The 19612-nt window shown below is 48.8% G+C and overlaps 8 protein-coding genes across 8 annotated transcripts; 5 read left to right on the plus strand and 3 right to left on the minus strand.

Annotated features, from left to right (window-relative positions):
* Window positions 1-83: 83 nt before the first annotated feature.
* Window positions 84-2193, plus strand: GGS25DRAFT_499672 (imidazole glycerol phosphate synthase HisHF). Its single transcript, XM_049261798.1, has one exon. The coding sequence runs from the start codon at window positions 436-438 to the stop codon at window positions 2065-2067; it is 1632 nt and encodes a 543-aa protein (XP_049114789.1). The 5' UTR covers window positions 84-435; the 3' UTR covers window positions 2068-2193.
* GGS25DRAFT_499675 (ornithine decarboxylase antizyme-domain-containing protein) lies at window positions 2194-3879 on the minus strand. The gene is made up of 3 exons (XM_049261799.1): window positions 3413-3879; window positions 2809-3296; window positions 2194-2731 (listed from the first exon to the last, which is right to left on the minus strand). The coding sequence occupies exons 2-3, from the start codon at window positions 3165-3167 to the stop codon at window positions 2524-2526; spliced, it is 567 nt and encodes a 188-aa protein (XP_049114790.1). The 5' UTR covers window positions 3168-3296; window positions 3413-3879; the 3' UTR covers window positions 2194-2523.
* On the minus strand, window positions 3256-3652 carry GGS25DRAFT_374463 (uncharacterized protein). Its single transcript, XM_049258219.1, has one exon. The coding sequence runs from the start codon at window positions 3561-3563 to the stop codon at window positions 3345-3347; it is 219 nt and encodes a 72-aa protein (XP_049114791.1). The 5' UTR covers window positions 3564-3652; the 3' UTR covers window positions 3256-3344.
* Window positions 3880-5116: 1237 nt separating the features above from the next.
* GGS25DRAFT_374543 (yippee-domain-containing protein) lies at window positions 5117-6934 on the plus strand. The gene has a single exon (XM_049258220.1). The coding sequence runs from the start codon at window positions 5694-5696 to the stop codon at window positions 6600-6602; it is 909 nt and encodes a 302-aa protein (XP_049114792.1). The 5' UTR covers window positions 5117-5693; the 3' UTR covers window positions 6603-6934.
* An 83-nt stretch (window positions 6935-7017) lies between these two features.
* GGS25DRAFT_523797 (D-Tyr tRNAtyr deacylase-like domain-containing protein) lies at window positions 7018-7880 on the minus strand (the record flags this gene model as incomplete). Its single annotated transcript, XM_049264488.1, has 5 exons — window positions 7018-7080; window positions 7156-7349; window positions 7428-7470; window positions 7613-7791; window positions 7874-7880. 5 exons carry the CDS (start codon window positions 7878-7880, stop codon window positions 7018-7020), a joined length of 486 nt encoding a protein of 161 aa, XP_049114793.1.
* Window positions 7881-8585: 705 nt separating this feature from the next.
* On the plus strand, window positions 8586-11836 carry GGS25DRAFT_499687 (Not1 N-terminal domain, CCR4-Not complex component-domain-containing protein). Its single transcript, XM_049261800.1, has 4 exons — window positions 8586-9453; window positions 9518-10595; window positions 10654-11167; window positions 11297-11836. Exons 1-4 carry the CDS (start codon window positions 9199-9201, stop codon window positions 11355-11357), a joined length of 1908 nt encoding a protein of 635 aa, XP_049114794.1. The 5' UTR covers window positions 8586-9198; the 3' UTR covers window positions 11358-11836.
* Window positions 11837-13190: 1354 nt separating this feature from the next.
* Window positions 13191-15714, plus strand: GGS25DRAFT_523799 (glycoside hydrolase family 127 protein; the record flags this gene model as incomplete). Its single annotated transcript, XM_049264489.1, has 5 exons — window positions 13191-13603; window positions 13691-13820; window positions 13924-14215; window positions 14332-15032; window positions 15178-15714. 5 exons carry the CDS (start codon window positions 13191-13193, stop codon window positions 15712-15714), a joined length of 2073 nt encoding a protein of 690 aa, XP_049114795.1.
* Window positions 15715-16957: 1243 nt separating this feature from the next.
* Window positions 16958-18296, plus strand: GGS25DRAFT_523800 (uncharacterized protein; the record flags this gene model as incomplete). Its single annotated transcript, XM_049264490.1, has 2 exons — window positions 16958-17118; window positions 17222-18296. The coding sequence occupies 2 exons, from the start codon at window positions 16958-16960 to the stop codon at window positions 18294-18296; spliced, it is 1236 nt and encodes a 411-aa protein (XP_049114796.1).
* Between the last annotated feature and the right edge of the window lie 1316 nt (window positions 18297-19612).

Here is a 19612-nt window from a genome sequence, read left to right on the forward strand (position 1 = left end):
ATGGCAATGATATTTCCAACAATAATTTAGGCGGTCAATAGTGGCATTAGCACTACCTAGCATGTACCTTCCTTAGGTTATCCACGCTATTTTGTGGTTCTTGGAGGGGCATTCTTCAGCGCATGCACACGCTCACCAGCTCCTTCTGCCCCTCACCCTACTGAAAATTGCCGCTATATCGCGCTTGCCTGACCTCTGGAGTTGATTTTGACTCACCAATAATACCTCCGATTCCGCGTAGACCTCGTCAAGGTGACTTCTCTTGAATACTATTTGAGCATCGATCGCAAAACTCTTGGAAACCTTAGACCTTGACCAGAAAAAAACTTTGTATATACTAACTGTACCATTAATATCTACAATCCTGAGGTATCTACATACTAGAACTGATACGATCTACCGGTTTGCGCCTCACCCATTCTATACCTCCTCATAATGCCCACAGTCCACCTCCTCGACTACGTCGCAGGCAACGTGCGGTCCCTTGCCAACGCGATCGAAAAATGCGGATATACCGTCGAATGGGTCCGGAGCCCCGAAGAGGTCGCGCGCGCTGAGAAGCTGATACTACCGGGCGTCGGTCACTTTGGCCACTGTATGAGCCAGCTTGCCTCCGCCGGCTACCTGCCCACTGTGCGCGCCCACATCGACGCCGGCAAGCCATTTATGGGGATCTGCGTCGGAATGCAAGCGATATTTGGGTCCTCCACGGAGGACCCGAACACGGCGGGCCTGGGTCTGATAAAGGGTGGTCTGAACCGGTTTGACGATACGCAAAAGTCGGTCCCGCATATCGGTTGGAATAGCGCCAATGCCTCTAGCAAGAGTCTATACGACCTTCGGCCCGAGAGCAAGTACTACTACGTCCATTCATATAAATACCCGTACGTCAAGGACGAGCTAGAGAACTTGGGATGGACTGTCGCGACAGGCACATACGGCGGGGAGGTGTTTGTGGGTGCGGTAGCCAAGGGGAACGTATTGGTGACGCAGTTCCACCCGGAAAAGAGCGGCGTAGCAGGTCTACGAGTGTTAAAGTCATTTTTAACAGGCGAGGGCGCAAAAACGTTAGGGCAAAATACATCCGGGCCAGCACCGACAGGGGGCCTGACGAGGCGCATCATCGCATGTCTCGACGTGCGGACCAATGACCAGGGAGACCTCGTGGTAACGAAGGGCGACCAATACGATGTACGAGAAAAGAGCAGTAACCGCGACGTGCGGAACCTGGGAAAGCCCGTTGAGCTGGCGCGGAAGTACTACGAGCAGGGCGCCGACGAAGTGACCTTCCTCAACATCACCAGCTTCCGGGACTGTCCATTAGCCGATCTGCCCATGCTCGAGATCCTACGCCGAACATCCGAGACCGTCTTCGTGCCCCTGACCATCGGCGGCGGCATCCGCGACACAGTCGACACGGACGGGACCAAGGTGAGCGCCCTCGAGATCGCGACCATGTACTTCAAGAGCGGCGCCGACAAGGTCTCGATCGGCTCCGACGCCGTGCTCGCCGCCGAGGAGTACTACGCCGTCGGCCGCAAGCTCTTCGGCAACACCGCCATCGAGCAGATCTCCAAGGCCTACGGCAACCAAGCCGTCGTCATCAGCGTCGACCCCAAGCGCGTCTACGTGCCCATGGCCGACGCCACCCGCCACAACACCATCAAAACCAGCTTCCCGGGCCCCAAGGGCGAAGACCACTGCTGGTACGCCTGCACCATCAAGGGGGGGCGCGAGACCCGGGACCTCGACGTCGTCGAGCTCGTCCAGGCCGTCGAGGCCATGGGCGCCGGCGAGATCCTGCTCAACTGCATCGACCGCGACGGCACCAACAGCGGCTTCGACCTCGAGCTCATCAACCAGGTAAAATCCTCCATCCGCATCCCCGTCGTCGCCTCCAGCGGCGCCGGCAACCCCGGACATTTTGAGGAGGTCTTCGAGAAGACCCGGACGGATGCTGCCTTGGGGGCCGGCATCTTCCATAGGGGCGAGTACACCGTTACGCAAGTCAAGGATTACCTGGCACAAAAGGGGCTAGAAGTGCGGATGTTCGAGGGCGATTTATAATGACTTGGATAAATATTACGTGAAGAGGGAGGAGAGGTGTGGGATCTAGAGCACCTTGTGTCATTATCTACAGTACGAAAGGCGTTCCTGGGTTTTAGACGAGAGGCAACATAAAAAAAGGGAGGGAGGTAGGGAGGATAGAAGTCCATCGCTCTATTGATAGTAAAACTATGCTGTAGCTATATATTTCGCCTATTGCATCATTTGCATCGTCGTTCCGTTCGCCGTCTTGGTCTTGTAGACGCATGCCCTTCGTCCACGAGATGAATTGAATCGGATATAAGGTGAGAAAACGACCAATGCGCCGATACTTAACGTGATGCATGATGCATGAGTCCAAAAACTCCCATAAACAGCCTAACCTCAGCGATACTTTTAGTTACTGGCCGGTTTCCCAAATATTTGGAGTAGAATCGAAATGTAGTGAACGACTGTGAGGGGACCTGAGTGCTACGATCAGATCTCCATTCCCATAAATAACCAATTACTGCTAGTGACGTCAACGTCCTTTGCCCAGTGGTCGAGGGTAGTCAGTTCGAAGCCAACCCATTGGAGGCTTTTCATCAATGCCTTGGCGTAGTCCTGTGGCATTGAACGGTCAACGCAAATCACGACGTGTGAGCATTCTATCGGACCATCGGCTAATTCGATCAAAGCAATGAGTCTAAAAAAAGAAGAGTGTCAGCAGGACTTGATTTCATAAAAGGTAAAGAGTCAAAAGGGTGGTAAAGGAGAACATACGCTTGCTTGAGATCGCGGCCTACGAGTCCGTTGTCAAAGAATGCAAACAACGACCTTTCGTCGCTATCCTCGACAACAAAGGCTCGGAAGCTGGCGCCACCAGAGTAATCCCAAAACTCCATCCATCCATTCACACAGACTGCGGGCTTGTTATCAGTACTGGAGAAGGCCATGGACTGCGACATAGGATAGTCATCAGGTGGCGTGAGTGCGTAATTAACACCAGTCAGGCAGGAGCTATTACCGGCCATGTCCCTCTCACCTTGGAACACGGCTTTCATGGTCTCGCAAAAGAATCTCTCACATTCTTCCCTGATCTGTAATGTTGCCCCCCCTCGGCGGCTGCGGCTAATTGGCATGTTGCCGCTGCGCTTCTTATTTTTGGGTTGAAGCGCGAGCTCGTTGGACGATGTGATGGCCGCGAGGGGGGGACTTGACGGAGGAGATGGTAATCCTGAGATAGGGACCTCAGGAATACCACTCGGCCCCTATTTTGAATAATCAGTTAGTAAGGAATGCCCATATTAATAAAGATATTAATAAAGGTGGGAAAGGGGAGAAAGGAGGGAGGGGAATGTTTCTCGGATGGAGATATGTGACTTACCTGCAGCCCCGGTAGTGCAGTAGTGAAGACCCTTTAGCGAGGCAGTGGGATCGACGAGGTAGCAGCTGGCGAGGACATTGACCTGACGGGCCACGGCCTCGCCATAACTACTACTACAATTGTTACTTTTATCGTTTTTCATTGGCGCCATTTTTACTGATGGAATCCAGGGCTATGACTTAAAAAGCGAATTGATTTGGTGAGATGATAAAAATCGAGAATACGAAGAAATCCAGGCGAGGATAAAAGCGTAGGCAATTAATAGTTCAAGTTGCTTTGTTAGTCGTAGATTGATGGTTCGGAATATGGAATCTTTGAATGATATTTAATCAAGTCAAGTCAAACGGTATCAAAGCATTGAGTTGTGGTTTGGTTAGTGGTTGATGGTGGTGTTTTGTTAAGTTGGTAAGTTGGTAAGTTGTTAAGTGATAGACTGTGGAAGACCTAAAAGCAGAACAAGGCGGAAAGTTCACAGTCAAATACCTAGAAATCTGGCCCAGGGTGCCTAGAAATGTCTGGAAAAGCCGGCAGCCAGCGGTCAGTCGAATACTTACTTAGGTTAGACTAGTGCAGTTTGCATTTAGTAAAGGGCGGGTTCAGGCCTTTCCTTTGGTTGGATGGTTCAATCATGGTTGGAAACAAACCAGACTTATTCTTTTGGTCCAATCATTTGTTTGCATTGCAACCATGACACCTCCGCATTCCCATCACGTGTTAATCCTCCATCAATCGAACCAATGAGCTGGGAGGATTATTATTGGTTATTTGACTCTTGTGCATTCCTTGGCAGACATTTTTTACTAACACCAAACGCTGGTCAGCCCATCTAGGTGACGATATTCCCTTCCTATGAATTCATACATATCGCACGTTTTCTACTTGGTTCGATGGATGTGATACCTAGAAAATATTCCTTATAAGGATACCAGAGCCGAATTACGATGCACATTGCATGCCTTATTCAATATTCAAACGTTATCCTTTGCTTAGCTCACACGTGCGCTTAGTAGTAGCCTAGGTTACTATTAGTAGTAGGTACTTTAGTTGCAGCTTAAGCGTAAATACTAAAGGCTAAGTAATTTGCCTACATGTAGCTTGGCCTGTTACATATCACGAAAAGGCAATATAAAAGAGGTGGTATAGGTAGATAGTAGAAATTACAAATAGATAACCTTTTTTACCTTGTCGCTTTGCCATCCATACTTGTTCTTCTCTTATTGACAGAAACAAAGGACTTGGTTCCTGCTTTAGATCAACTGTCGACTCATGTTGCGGCTTGATTATACTATGTACATAGTAATGAGTCATGTTGGTTAACAAGAATACAGTTCTAGGTATCATTGCGGGAAACTCGGCATACAGCGCATTTGCTAGTCTAGGTGGTACAAATGATGTAGGCTGGCAAATAAATGTAACGGATGTCACACTTGATAAGTTTATGATACATGTGTAGGTTTTCATGGTCAGACAATGACAGACATTCAAGTCGCCCATTTCTTTTAAGAAAAAAAAAAGGAATCGAAGCTCTATCATGAGCTACCAAAGTTTGAGAGTTGATTGCACATCAGTGAATCTAATTATGAGCATCAATTATGGCTTCGTTAAAGCTCCATGTCGAGGATACTACGTATGTACCCCGAGTCATGCAGGGTCACCCCCTCTAATAACTGCCATGTTAGCCGCATTTGTGAGGGCGACTAAATGATAAAGCCCGATAAAGCTAACATTGAAGGAGGGGTGGACGCCTCCGATAAGAGAATCCCATAGCAAGAACTGCACCTGGCGACCTTTCCTAAGAATGATGCGATCTGATGCACAATGCACACGGGATCAACTCTAAATGGTTTAATGCTCCAATGCTCCTACCATTAACATTTATGGAGGGCTACCACCCGCCCGCAGATTCCGAAATGCAATGACTTTTAAAACCCCGTGCACGCCTGCCCAACTGTATATGAACCTAATATGTGACCTTTAAATGTTTGCTGTCCACCCTGGGCAAGGTTCTAAGTTATTCATTACTACATACACATACATCTTCGTACATATATATCTTGATCTGTATATTTATAGGTCTCACGGATGCGGGGTTTGATGCTGTTACTTGCCTACCCTCAGGCCCTTACATATTCTCTGTTGTACGGATTGAGCTGGACCTGGGCTGGACTTTACTCCTTTATTTGATAGCCAGGTTGCCTCTCGGAACCAGCAAACAAACACCAAAACAAAACAAACATCGCGTGAACTTACCACGCTTATTAGACGTCCAACCGCTGTTGAGATGTACTCCATCATGTTCAACGAGGTGCTCCCATCTCCTTCCCCTTCTACACCTCCGCTGCCACGAGCAGCAGATCCAGGGCCCAGGTTCCCAATTTACCTACTCCCAAGTCTTAATATGCAATTTCGCCGAAGACGACAAAGTTCCAATTCGAGCAGTGGAAATCCGTCAAGTGACATGCCACCGTCCTTGAGTTCATCGCCAACAGACTCAGGACCATCAAGCCCAGTAGAAAGTAGCTCACCGAAAACACCATCGTCATTTATGCCTATGTCCTTACTCTCCAATCTTTTAAACAAGACGAAGGACAAACATCCCCAATCGTTAGTAGAACCTTCGGAGACTACGAGGCTTACACGAGCTCAGCCCAACACGATTAAATGTTCTACCTGCGCTTCCGATTTCGCCTTCGGCTCGCAGCTCGTCAGTAAGGGATTTACGGGCCGATACGGGCGCGCCTATTTAGTGGCACCGCCAGATAACCCCCATAAGGCCGCTAAGGATAAAGGCCTTATCAATATCAAAGTCGGCAGATCCGAGACCCGTCTTTTGGTAACTGGATCTCATGTTGTTGCGGACATCACATGTGCTGTCTGTCATACGAAGATAGGCTGGAAATATATTGACGCAAAAGATGAGGGACAGAAATACAAGATCGGAAAGTTCATTCTGGAGACGCAGAGAGTTGTTGTCTATCGAAGCTGGGAAGACACCGTAGCCGATGATATGCTCGAGTTCGAAATGGACCTGTCAGATCAACCAGCTGGAAATGGTGAGGAGCCCATCATATTCGACTCGGACGACGAAGATGAATGCGAAGATCTGTTTGCGGGATGTTGGGATCCTGAGGTTGCTGCTAAGAGGCGAGCCCGGAAGGTCAACCGGCGCCAAAAGACCGGTCCGCATTAATTTCAGTCATGATGGTGGGGAACATTTATTGCATCATATGGAGTTCTCATTATAATACCCAGTAATGGATTCAAGGGCAGGGAGCCCGAGGTATTTCAAAGTCCCAGATACCCTAAGGATAGGACTCGATAATGGGAGGAATTAATGTTTTCGGTGTGGGAACCTAACAATTTGGATAGTTCTGGGCGTTTTAGAATCTGCGATGTAGGTGTTTTCAAACTAACAAGTAATATTGATACCCTCATTAGGACATTTTGATGATGTTATTCTTTCCAGCCATGATCATTGAATGGTAGGAACAGAATATTAATCTATTTTTTGTACACACAATGAAGATTTAACATCACGGTGACTAGGATGTCTATGATTCGCTAACAGGGGAGAAATAGACAGTATAAGCAAGCGATGTACCTTCTTATTCACTTGGCTTTTCTGGTGTAGGCATAGGTTTTTGACCAGCTGACATCTCCAACGTGACCTAGGAAAAATTAGCCGCTCACAGTCTAGGTAGTACAGTACCGCAGTCGAAGATCTTGGGAGATTCAAGACATACAGGGCCATCGTTCACTAAGGCGACTTCCATCATGGCTTGGAACACTCCGTTCTTTACCTTGTCGACCACGTAGCCTTGCTGGACCTTGGTAAAGAAGTAGTCATACAGCCGTTTGGCCTCGTTCCCGCCCATTGCTCCATGGAAATCCGGCTTGTTTCCCTTCTTTGTAGAGGCAAGTAGGGTAAATTGAGAAACTAAAAATGCCATTAGGGTGAAATTCTTCCTTTTTTTACTTTTTTGGTGGGTGGGTAGTAAGCGTGACTCAGACTTACCGCACAGGACCTCACCACCGATATCTAATACGCTTTTCTTCCACTGTATGTACAGCTGTCAGGCAAACGGGTTACGCGCGTATGAGACAGGGCGACAAAAAGGAAGAATAAGAAGCAAAAATCAAAAAGGCTGAAGATGAGAAGAGAGGTGGGGTTTGGGTTGCAGGTAGGTAATACTATCATACTCTTCCTCCGGCATCATCATCCCACAGCTTCATCTTCAGTACTTTGGCTGCGAGGGAGTCTGCTTCCTTTTCCGTGTCACCAGGAGCTACGGCGGCAAACACCAGGACCCCTTTGCCGATGGACGACACCACCTCCTTTCCCACGGTCACGGAAGCTGACAGGACACGCTGCAGGATAACTGCAAGAATCGTAAAGGTTGAACAAAGGATTCGGGCGCATTGGTTTTGGGGGCTTGGGGGTTGGGTTTGGGGGGTTCTGACCTTTCATGTTGGGCGAGCTGAAACTTGTATGCCTATGTAAGTTGTGTTGGTTTGTATCTTGGATGTAAGGGGTTCACAGAGTACCTAGTATGCAAATGTAGTAAATATAGGTATGTAAGCAACACTATGCTGAATGTTGTGCAGAGTCTGTAGAGGATTACATATTTCAACATTCAATGTTTTAGAGAAACTTCAATGATAAGACTGCTTGCCATCTGGCTGCCAGTTGGACCTGAAGAAGCCAAGTCCAATGAGATGTCAAGTTGCACGTACCTACATATCTGCATATGTATAGATATAGTGGTATTATTCGCATGATAGGTGCATACACGCAAGTTGGTGTTACATAGTCAAAAGTACATGAAAGTATTCATGCACATATTGGCCATTCAGTGACTGATCCTTCCGCAGCATGTGTTTCGAATTTAATTCTCTGTAGAAGTACCATTAAAATGCGCACGCGTAATAAGGCGGATAGGGTAGATACTGTGACATACTGCCTTCCAGGTTCATTCAAATAGTGCAAATAGTGACTACTCCAATAGGTAGGTAGTTAAACTGTTACGGGGATTATGTACCTAGTATCAAACATGCTACGTACCTAGGTACCTAGTAATAGTGGTGGTATTTGCTACACGTGTACTTGGGTACCTGATAAAAAGTAAGGTTATTCGTACTAACCTAGGTAATAGCCTTAATTGAAAGTACATGCCTTAACTACAACGTACCTAGTAGGCTACGTAGGCAGGCTGTAGCTGCACCTAGGGCTGTGATTGCCTGCATCTATCATCTACTATCGCAATATTTCGTCGTCGCATCTCTCTTCCGTGCTTGACACTTTGAAAAAAGATCCAGCCTTTTACTGCAACCAATCCGACCATAACACCTAGGTAATTCGCAAACATCATTGTTTCATATTGTGCATACTTACCTACCTACTCCTCCCCATTACATCCTCCCCAATCAAATAATATAGGAACGAAAAGCAACAAAAAATCCTTGACCATTGCTTCGTTTCGTGAACACCCGCTTCTTTTTGCACACCTTACTGAGCTGTAACCACAGATAGATTGATTCCGAACTAACCAGTCTCAAGGTATCTAAGATCACCTGAAGGTTACGCCGACCTGGAGTCATCCTAACCTGGGCTTATACCTCGCCCTCTAATCATTATCACCACTACGGCTACCCGCTACTCGCTACCCGCTACCCAAGAGCACCAATCATCACCATCCGAAATCGACCTATAAACGCCAAACACCTTTCGCGTATACGTCCCGCGACTACTTGCTCAGGTTCGTTCCTGGGCACCCACCACCATCACAATGGCCGCAAGAAAATTGCAACAAGAAATAGACAAGTGCTTCAAAAAGGTTGCTGAGGGTGTTGCTGAATTTGATGGTATCTACGAGAAGATCGAGCAATCGAATAACCCCGCCCAGAAGGAGAAGTTGGAAGACAATCTCAAACGTGAGATCAAGAAGCTACAACGATTACGTGACCAGATAAAGACATGGGCCGCTAGCAATGACATCAAGGATAAGGCTCCGTTGCTCGAGCATCGGAAGCTGATAGAGACGGTATGTAGCAGGGCGACGCCGAACATCGTACGCTCTATCATGATATCGCTCACAATTTTCCCAGCAAATGGAACGGTTTAAGGCCGTGGAAAAGGCTATGAAGACGAAAGCCTATTCAAAAGAGGGTCTCTCAGCAGCTGCTAAGCTAGATCCGAAGGAACAAGCTAAAGTAGAGGCAGGCGAATTCCTAAGCAGCATGGTGGACGAACTTGAACAGCAGATCGAGGCACTCGAGGCTGAGGGGGAAGCAATACAGGCTACAATGAAGAAGGGCAAAAACCATGCATCCAAAGCTGACCGTATGGCAACCATCGAGCGCATAATCGAAAGACATAAATGGCATCAAGGGAAGCTCGAGTTGATTCGCCGCTCGCTAGATAACGGAGGTGTCGAAACCGATCAGGTGAACGATCTGGAAGAGAGCATACGTTATTACGTGACAGATGGTATGACTGATGACTATATCGAAGACGAAGGACTCTACGACGAGCTCAATCTCCAAGAAGAAGAGGATGTCTATGGCATGGGTCAAGAAAACGATAGAGTCTCGTCGCAGGATACACAGTCTATACAAGAAGACACTTTGGAGGCCGATTCACGTTCCGGAAGCTTACCTGGAAAATCGCGAAGTGGTGTAGAAGCCGCCGCTGCCGCTGGACGACGGCCATCTACACAGCTCAAGTCCCCTCTTCCGACTCTAGCCACATTACATAACCCGCTCACGAATGTTACGAATGGCAGTTCTACCAATTCTGGCATGAAGCCAGCATCCTTGCCACAACGGCCAGCTATAGAAGGCTTGAAGTACGCGTCGGCAGCTGCAGCAGCAGCAGCAAGCGACAAGAACAATGTTGGTATCGCACCACTTCCTCCACCGCCAGGATCACAACCAGTATCAGGGACACCAGGCATATCACCGTTACCACCTGCTGCGCCATCGAGAACGAGCGCGGCAAGCTCGCCAAATACGGCGTTTTTACAACCGGCCCCTTCAGAGCAGCAGAGAATAGGGAATTTGTTGCTTCCTACCAACGTACCGGAACCCAAGGTATCCGACTCCACGTCGAAGAAGTCGGAGAAGACATCTGCTAAGACTGCAGGCAAGGCGCCTGCCACAGTGGACCACACAGAGCCAGCGAAAGGTAGACCCGCCGTATCTATTTTAGTTGTTATCGTTCGTATACTGACCGTGCTATGTAGCAGCTCAAACAAACGGGGTTGCAAATGGTATTAAGCCTATTGAGGAGAAGGAGGAAGAGTCCATATACCATCTTCCTGCTTCCCTGCAGGATCTGGTAGAGTCTTTCGAGGTAACGAAGAAGCGCTCGCTGCCAGTGAACAGCCCGTCTCATCTCCGTATGATGGCGGCTTCTCATGCCAACCTAAACATACACGATGCTGTCGATTCAGAGCCGACCCGAACGTACAAACCGGATACTCGGTATCCGTCGGCATCGGGGTACCCACAAGAACCCTTACCTATATTTGAGGACCCGCGGCTTTACTCCCGCATTGAACCAGACACCCTCTTCTATGTATTTTACTACAAGCAGGGCACATACCAGCAATATCTGGCGGCAAAGGCACTAAAGGACCAAAGCTGGAGATTCCACAAGCAGTACCAAACTTGGTTCCAGCGTCATGAGGAGCCTAAGAGCATAACAGAGGAGTTTGAGCAAGGAACGTACCGTTTCTTCGATTATGAATCCACTTGGTAAGTACCATCTGAGTGCATTACATGTGTATTGGTTGGCATCGGCATCGGCATCGGCATTCGATCGAGTCCCACTTTGTTGATGCTTATAGCTACTCTTGTTGAATAAACTGCTAACAGAAAATGTAGGATGAACCGAAGAAAGGCTGACTTCAAGTTCGCGTACCGATTTCTCGAGGACGATGTATGAAGATGTTTAACCTACCTACTTACCTAGCTATGGGTAGGTAGGCAGATACGCGTCATGGTTAATAATGAATGGGAATCCCTTGCCTGTTAGGGCTCGTTGTATGCAATATAATCACGCTGCTCGTCTGGGGAGTCGTCGCAAACGGTCTACCCATGTCACAATATTTGTAACCGAATACAGAAAGAGATCGCGCTGGTCTTATTCCAATCACTCTGTTTTTGTTTCCAAGTTTGCAATGCCGTTCTCGCCCCGGTTACAAAGTAACCCCCATATCACGAACTAATGATTTGCCAATGAATGCAACGCCTGTAATAAAACTGATGAATGTACCTACCTACCTAGTAGGTTCTCTTAATGATAATTACCTTGTACCTAGTTCTCAACGCAATCTTCTCACCGCCCCTAGCACTTTCAGCTCAAGTTATATCGGTCATGTGCCGAGCCATACTCGGCCAATGAAAGTGAATCGAGACTCTGGGTGGCATGCCGGTGTTCGGGGCCTGTTGGGGGCTGACTACGAAGGTACTAGGTTACATATCTATGCAATGCGGCCTGTACAGCATATACCAGTCAAGTCCAAATCGACATGTTCCTGGTGACATTGAAAGCCACTATGTAAAGACATTCATTACATGTAAAGTGATATGACGTCCTTTTAATGTTGTTTTCTCACTTGCCTCATGGCAGTGATGGTCAGAATATGTAGGGACGGGAGCTTGGAAGCCGCAGCTAGCCCCTTTCAGCCTATCGGAAGTCTTCCTTGCGTTGGTCTAGAGGGGCCCATCACCACGTCCATCATCACGTACCAAACCACTGGGTGCATATATAATAGCAATTCTCGTCACTAACTAGACTGACTTACCTCTAACGTTCACGAATGGGTTATCCTCTTTTCGGTAAAGAATGGAAGACACGATTGTTCCTATGGTAAGCTGAATGCAGCTCACGCTCAGAGACAGAACCTAAAATCGACAGCGAATGTATAGGCTTATGGCGTGTTCCATCCCGATTTGTCAAGCGGCCAGTCGAGTTCCCAAGGTAAAGCTGCAGGACATTCCTTTCTCTCATACTCAAAACTCCGTGGAACGGACCTGGATGTGGTTGAAGACATGGGATGGATTTTAGGGAGGCACGTGGCAGGCATGAAATCGGCCGTGACATTTTGGGCATTTTGCTATTACAGATCGCGTTCCACATCAGAGAGCATTACGTTCTCCAACTAACTAGTCGTCAACTTACATAGGTACTCACTCAAGGTTCTGCTCTCCGTCAGTATGATGGCGTTCGGAGCGCCAATCCCTTCCCCTTCCCCGTCCCATGCATGAGTCTAGTGATCAAAAGCCCCCAACCCCTCATTGGCCCTATACAACGGCGGTATGGCAACCTATTATGGGCTTCACGATAGGTGGCATATGAGAATTGTTGTCACTACATTTCTTTTCCAAAACATAACCTACATATTTGAGGTGAGGTGTGCTAGGAGATCCTTTGTACACTTACCCTAAGAGTGTTTTCTTTTAATAAAGAGAGAGTATAACTCTACCAACAAAATATAACCTACCTACCTAGTTGTTTATACGGCCTTTTTTTAAAGTTCGAGCAAAGCAATACTCAAGTCATCTGACTTATATCCATCCCACTTGTTTGTAGTAAAAACACCTAGGATATAAACCCAGCAGAGCTTCGCCGCTAGGCTATTACTACACTACACCACCCTACCCTCCCTACACTACACTACACTACACTACACTACCTACCTACCCCACATCACATCACATCACATACCTACCTACTACCTACCTACCAAGGCGCCTACCCCTAAACACATCCCCAATGTCCCACCCACAAACCCTCTTCGCCCAAACCACCTTCCACGGGCCCTCCCTCCTGCAGCGCCGACGCACCACCATCGCGCGCACGACGGTAAAAGCGCAGCTGCGCAAGCTGAAGGAGACGGGGCGGTACCGGTGCTTCTCGCTCGAGCGCCAGCCCATCTACGACGACGACGACGACGCCCGGCGCTGGCCGTGCCCGGCGCCCATGTACTGGGACAGCGACGTCGCGAAGTGGATCGAGGGCGCGTGCTACTTGCTGGCCGAGGAGTACGATGCGGAGGTCGACGCGGCGGTCAGGGAGCTCGCGGAGATGATCAGGGGCGCGCAGCAGGAGGACGGGTACCTGAATACGTGGTTCACGATCGTGGATCCACGGGGAAGGTGGTCGAATGTGAGGGATCAGCATGAGTTGTAAGTTTTGGGATGGGCTGTTGTTTGTTTGTTTGTTTGTTTGTTTGTTTGTTGGGGAGAGTTGACTGACTCTGGGTGTGCATGTAGGTATAACGCCGGACATCTGATAGAGGCTGCTCTGGCGCACAGCAACTACTACAAGAACAACCGCCTGATAGAGCCCATTGAGAAGTACGTCAAGATGATCAGCACCGTTATTGGACCAGGTCCGCATCAGGTCAGAATCCCCCCCCCCTTTTTCTACCTCTGCTGTTTCTTCGTTCTTCTCTCTCCTCTCTCATCTTATCACCTAACGAGCCGAAACTGATCGTTCGTACTAGAAACACGCCTACCCGGGCCACCCGGAAACCGAGCTCGCGCTCCTGCGTCTGTACGCAGCGACGGGGAACCAGGACGCGTATGCACTGGCGCAGTACTTTATCGAGGAGAGGGGCAACCCCAAAGGCCAGGATGGGATGCACTACTATGACTGGGAGCGGAAGCAGCGTGGCGACAGCCCGTGGAAGCGCCCCGATAGCTACCAGATGCACGATAGCCACTGGTACAACCAGGCCCATGCGCCGATTCTGGAGCAGACCTCTGTCGAGGGACACGCTGTGAGGGCCATGTATCGTGAGTGAATTTTGATTTTCCCCTGCTGCCATTGCCATTGACATTGCCACTGCTATTGCATCTTTTCATCGTTGTGTTGTAGGTAGGTAGTTGGACGCTGACTTTGGACGCTGTAGTGTATACGGGGGTCGCCGATCTGCTATGTCTAGACAAGCTCGGCCTGAAGGCGTACGCGCGCAAAAACGAGTATTTCGGCGCCCTAAGCAGGCTGTGGAACAACATGGTGGACAAGAAGATGTACCTGACCGGAGGAATCGGGTCGATGTGGCAGTGGGAAGGCTTCGGGATCGACTACTTCCTGCCGCAGGGCTCTGACGAAGGGGGCTGCTACAACGAGACGTGCGCGTCCATCGGCGTCATCATGCTGGCCGAGCGCCTGCTGCACCTCGACCTGAACTCCAAGTACGCCGACGTCATGGAGCTGTGCCTGTACAACGCGGTGATGACGGGCGTGAGCCTCGAGGGCACCGCCTTCACGTACGTGAACCAGCTGGCGAGCTCGGGCGCGGACAGGAGCCGGCGGGAGGACTGGTTCGACACGTCGTGCTGCCCGCCGAACGTGATGCGCCTGTTCGGCAGCCTGGGCGGCTACCTCTGGGATTACGGGGGTGGCGGGAAGGACGCCTACGTCAACGTGCATCTGTACTCGACGGCCAAGGTGGCGTTTCAGGTAGAAGACGACCAGCAGATCGTCACGCTCGAGCAGAAGTCGAACTGGCCGTGGGAGGGCAATGTGTTATTTCAACTACATGCACCCAGGCCCGTAAGCGTCACACTTAGGTTGAGGATCCCTTCCTGGGCTAGGAGGGGATACACGGTAAGGGATCCCCGGCCCTTTCTTTTCTTTTTCTTTTTCTTTTTCTTTTTCTTTTTCTTTTTCTTTTTAATGATTGATGATTATTAAATGGACCCCCTTAATATTATTGAGAGGGCCAATCTCGCTAAAGCTTTCTTTGCCACAGTTAACCCCGAGTTATAAAGCTGCCCGGCTTGAGAAGGGCTACCTAGTTCTCCCACCTGCGTACACAGAGGCGAATAGGGCCTTCTCGATCCAGATCGAGGGATTCAAGCCTCGGTTCGTCTCCCCACACCCCTATACCAATCAGGGCACCTTGGCCCTGGCCCGCGGCCCATTAATCTACTGCGTGGAGGATGTCGACAACCCCTGGGAGGAGGACCACTTCCGCAACGTCGGGATTCAATCCGACGCTGGTGAGGTGGTCGAGCACGACGAGGTGATTGACCAATTAGGCGAGGGCTACGTTGCACTCCGCGCTGTGGGCTGGGTCCGCTCGATCACAGACGATCGGTCCAACTGCTGCTACGCCTCAGAAGAAGAAGAAGAAGAAGAAGCCGGGCTCGAACCCGGCTCATCGCTTCCTCACGCGGTTATGACGGAGGAGAAGAAGGAGAAGAGGGATCTCACCTTCATACCATACTATCTGCGTGCGAACCGCAGAGGCAAGGGACACATGAGGGTTGGCCTGCTAAGGAAATGATAAACTGGAGGGGCCCCCCGTGCTATAGTGACATCGTCTCTATCCTTAGTTCCTCTTGTCCTTGTCTAGTTGGAGCGTGGGGTTGTTACATGCCCAGTAAGTTACCTATTACCTAGTAGTAGGTAGTAAGTTACTTATTACCTAGGATAGTAGTATAGACGCTTGGGTCCGGCCGGTATGGTATGGTATGGTCAATGGTCGTGCCAACTGTGTATCGTCATATCTAGGCACCTTTACTACCCAACGATGCCGTATCGGGTAACCTGCATCTTCGGATCTTTTTGTTATTTTTATTCTCTTTCCAGTTCCCCTTTTCATATAGCTGCTCTACTGTGTAGAGGTGTGAGGTAGTTTTAGTTGAAACAGGGGGTTTTCACTAATACCACTTTTGATTATCTCAGCCTTAATCACCTCTTTTCTTTCTCCTCTCTCTGTCTCTCTGTTCTGTGTCCCTCTCTCGGTGTTAGATAACAATGACCGTGGCTTCGTTGGGTTCCGTGAAACTTGGCAAGTTTAGTACAAGGGGACAAGGGTATATTCCTTTTTCAAGACCAGATCAAACCAACCCTTACGGCTGCTAATAAAGCAAGTCGTTTTTAACCAAATTCTCCCATCAATGCAAAAGCCCATACAGTTATTCCGAGAGCTCTTTTTGCGCGTTATGATCGTAACGGAGGTGCTCCGCGACGAGTCTATAAAGCAGCAGGTGTATAGCCTCAACTTCGGACCAATCACCGGACTCCTTATATCGGTCCTTATTCGCAATCTTAACCCGAGCTCCTTCAGTCAGCAGCATGGATGTGCTCCCCCCAATGCTTCACGGTGAATAGGGTCAAGCCTTGTTTCGATGCACGCCTTGGCCAATCATGCTCCAGTCTCCTCACTGGACTTTTAATCTATCGGTAAGATGTTCCGACGAACTTTGTTCCAAGCGCGCCACCGGGGTAACATCTTGGCCCCCCATAATCTTGGGTTGGAAATGCTACTGACCTGGGTTCTAGGGAGGTATACATTGTGGAATATCGTAGAATATCGCACCGAATTAGCATACTTCTAGAAATCTATACCCTTTTTAATCTATAGGTTACATTCAACTTACTTTCGACGGGACTAGCCTTAACATATGTGATTTCCACATATAGATCCCATTGTTACGACATATAATACGCCATGGCGAGTATCACGAGTTTACAAGATAGGTCAAGACTTGGGTAGTACCTAGAACCTATTTGCTCATGCCGAAATGGAAATCGATAGTGTCGCAGCCGAAGGAAGTAGTTGGCGAAAGAGTCCTTCCCCTGGGAGTGAGACTCAGGAGAAATATCAGTGTCCTCGCTGCTCTAGCAGTTTCAAGAGACCCGAGCACCTGAAGAGACATCAACGCAGCCATGACGGCCATAAACCGTTCGTCTGTTCTGTTTGCTTGAAGCGTTTCTTTAGGAGGTAGGCGCATCCTTACTTTGCTTCTTGTCTCTTGACGTGGATCGGTATTAACCAACCTCTATAGTGATATTCTTACTCGACACGAACTCATGCACCTTGCTACTCAGAGAAATAGCCACAGCCTTAACCGTAAACGGGCATGTACAGAGTGCGCAAGAGCACGAGAAAGATGCTCGAGGGGCGAGCCTTGCTTGAGATGCACGAACAAATCTCTCCAATGCCTTTATCCCGATGATTCGGCGCAAAAGGCTCACTCACCTACCAACGAGACCTCAACATCTGCTGGTAATGAACATGGCCAGCTTGAGGAATACTCTCATCAAGCACCACGGGACACTCCTATTCTACCGAAACAAGGTAGCTTCATGGCATCGGGCCCGCTTCATCGAGGATCTCTCAATGAAGATGATATCCCTTTTCGCGAGTTTCTACACACACTGAGGCCCCCTACCTTATCTTCCTACCAACCCAACCAAGACCTTTTGTCGAAATTCTCGTACAAGAGCGATTCGTTCCATCAAGAACGACATTCGCATCCCACAAATTCCCACAGGAACGCAAGAGGGGAACTGGGTGACTTTGCCGACCAGACTTTTGAATCGAATCGTCTTGCTCCGCTGTTCGATCGGCCGAGTTTGTCTTTCAACCGCCCGCATCCCCAGGCTGCGATCAATCTCGATGAACCGCTTTTTGGCGAATATCCCGATCTCTGTTCTATGAACATGCCATTCGACTACCATTCCGACGCATTGTCATCGTCTACATCGTCGCCGTCACGGCCACGACATGTAGAATCCCAGGAAAACATCTTCTTACCTACTACTATCCATGCCGAAACTCAGCACGGCATGGGCTTTCTCGAGCCTCTCAGCGACTCCGAGGGACTATGTTCGGCAACGGCTGCGGCTGGTTGTGCGTGGCAGAGGCTGCAGGCGGCATCAGACCTCAGTTTCCAGCCGATCAACATCAAAGTGTATGAGCGCATCGCGAGCCAGCTCAAGGACCTCTGCCTGGAACATGGCGAGCCCGCGTGTGACCACAACAACATCTCGGTGTCCCAGCGCACGGCCCAGCATGAGCTCTTCGTCAAGCTGTACTACGAGCACTTCACGCAACAGCAGCAACAGCAGGCTATCTAACCCAAGGTTCATCGGGCGAATCTTCTGCATGAACCAAAATGATTCCCAGCCCGGTCGTTGCTGCTTCCCGTCTACGGGTACGACGGGGAATGGGTATCCTGCATCCTGTGCCGAAGGGGAAAAAAAGCTGGGTCGTTCGCTCGCTCCGTTCGTGCCTTTGTGGAAGCTGTCACAGACAGGCTTGGGTTGCTCGCTCGCTCGGTCGATCGTGGAACCTGAGATGAGGGGCTGGCTGGCCGGCTTCTCCTTTGCGAACTGTTCGGCTGATTTCGGTTGTCTACCTAAATACTTGATATCGATCAAATTGATAATCGCAACTGATATTGGCCTTGGAATGAATTGCGATCGATTAATTGATTGATTCGTCCCCCCCCTCCCCTTCATACGACCGTAGCATACGGCCTTTAGGTCCTTTTCTTCTTCTCGTGAGTCATTTTCCTCTACTACCTACGTTCCTTGCCTAACTAACATCCGTAGATTAGGGATTTGTGATATACCTATTCTACCTACCTATCTACCTAGCATGTACCAAGTACGTAACCTTAGATGTATACAAGCGTTGTTAATACGATGTAGTATATGGGCAATCATGGGCTTTGTGAAATATACGAGGAATATGTGCTATAATTGACCTTTGTCCGCAAAAACTGTATGAAGACAAGACATCTATACTGCCTATGGTCCTATGTAGGGTATAGATGAGGTGGAAATAGCGGTGGGCTTGTGTATGCCGAAAAAGAAAAAGGAGGGGGAAGCGAAGTGTTACATGTAAGACGTGGAATAAATCCGACTTTACCTAGGGCATAACCCCGAATCTTTGCATCAATGTACCTACCTGTCCAGGGTAGTAAGCAAACACATGCACATGCCGTTGAACTATTGTGTGTACAACTTCACGGAAAGATCTAACCTCGAGGTATTACATTGTGCCTTCTTCAAAAAGTTTACATCTAAAGCCTAATAATGTATGTACCTAGGTAGGTACCTGTAACTAATAGGAAGGAACACGAGACCCACTGACGGAGATTAGATTGATTGATTGATTGATTGATTGATTTGACTTTTGCTTTTTCAACTTAAACTCAATGAAACTTCAAGTTCCCAATTTCCTTCTAACTAATCCTCACAATTAACCTGCCTACCTACCTAGGTAGGCAACTTTTTTAATCTCCAACTGAAGCCTAACAGCAACAGCAACAGCAAATCCCGAAAGACGTGGCACCAATACTCAGGTAGGTATTAATGCATAGCTGCCCAATTGTTTCTAGTATTTCTGCGGAATAAAACAGAGGTTGAAGACAATAAATACAATCGTC

Source organism: Hypoxylon fragiforme (assembly GCF_022984875.1).
Source record: "Hypoxylon fragiforme strain CBS 206.31 chromosome Unknown GGS25scaffold_7, whole genome shotgun sequence".
Lineage (NCBI taxonomy): Eukaryota > Fungi > Ascomycota > Sordariomycetes > Xylariales > Hypoxylaceae > Hypoxylon > Hypoxylon fragiforme.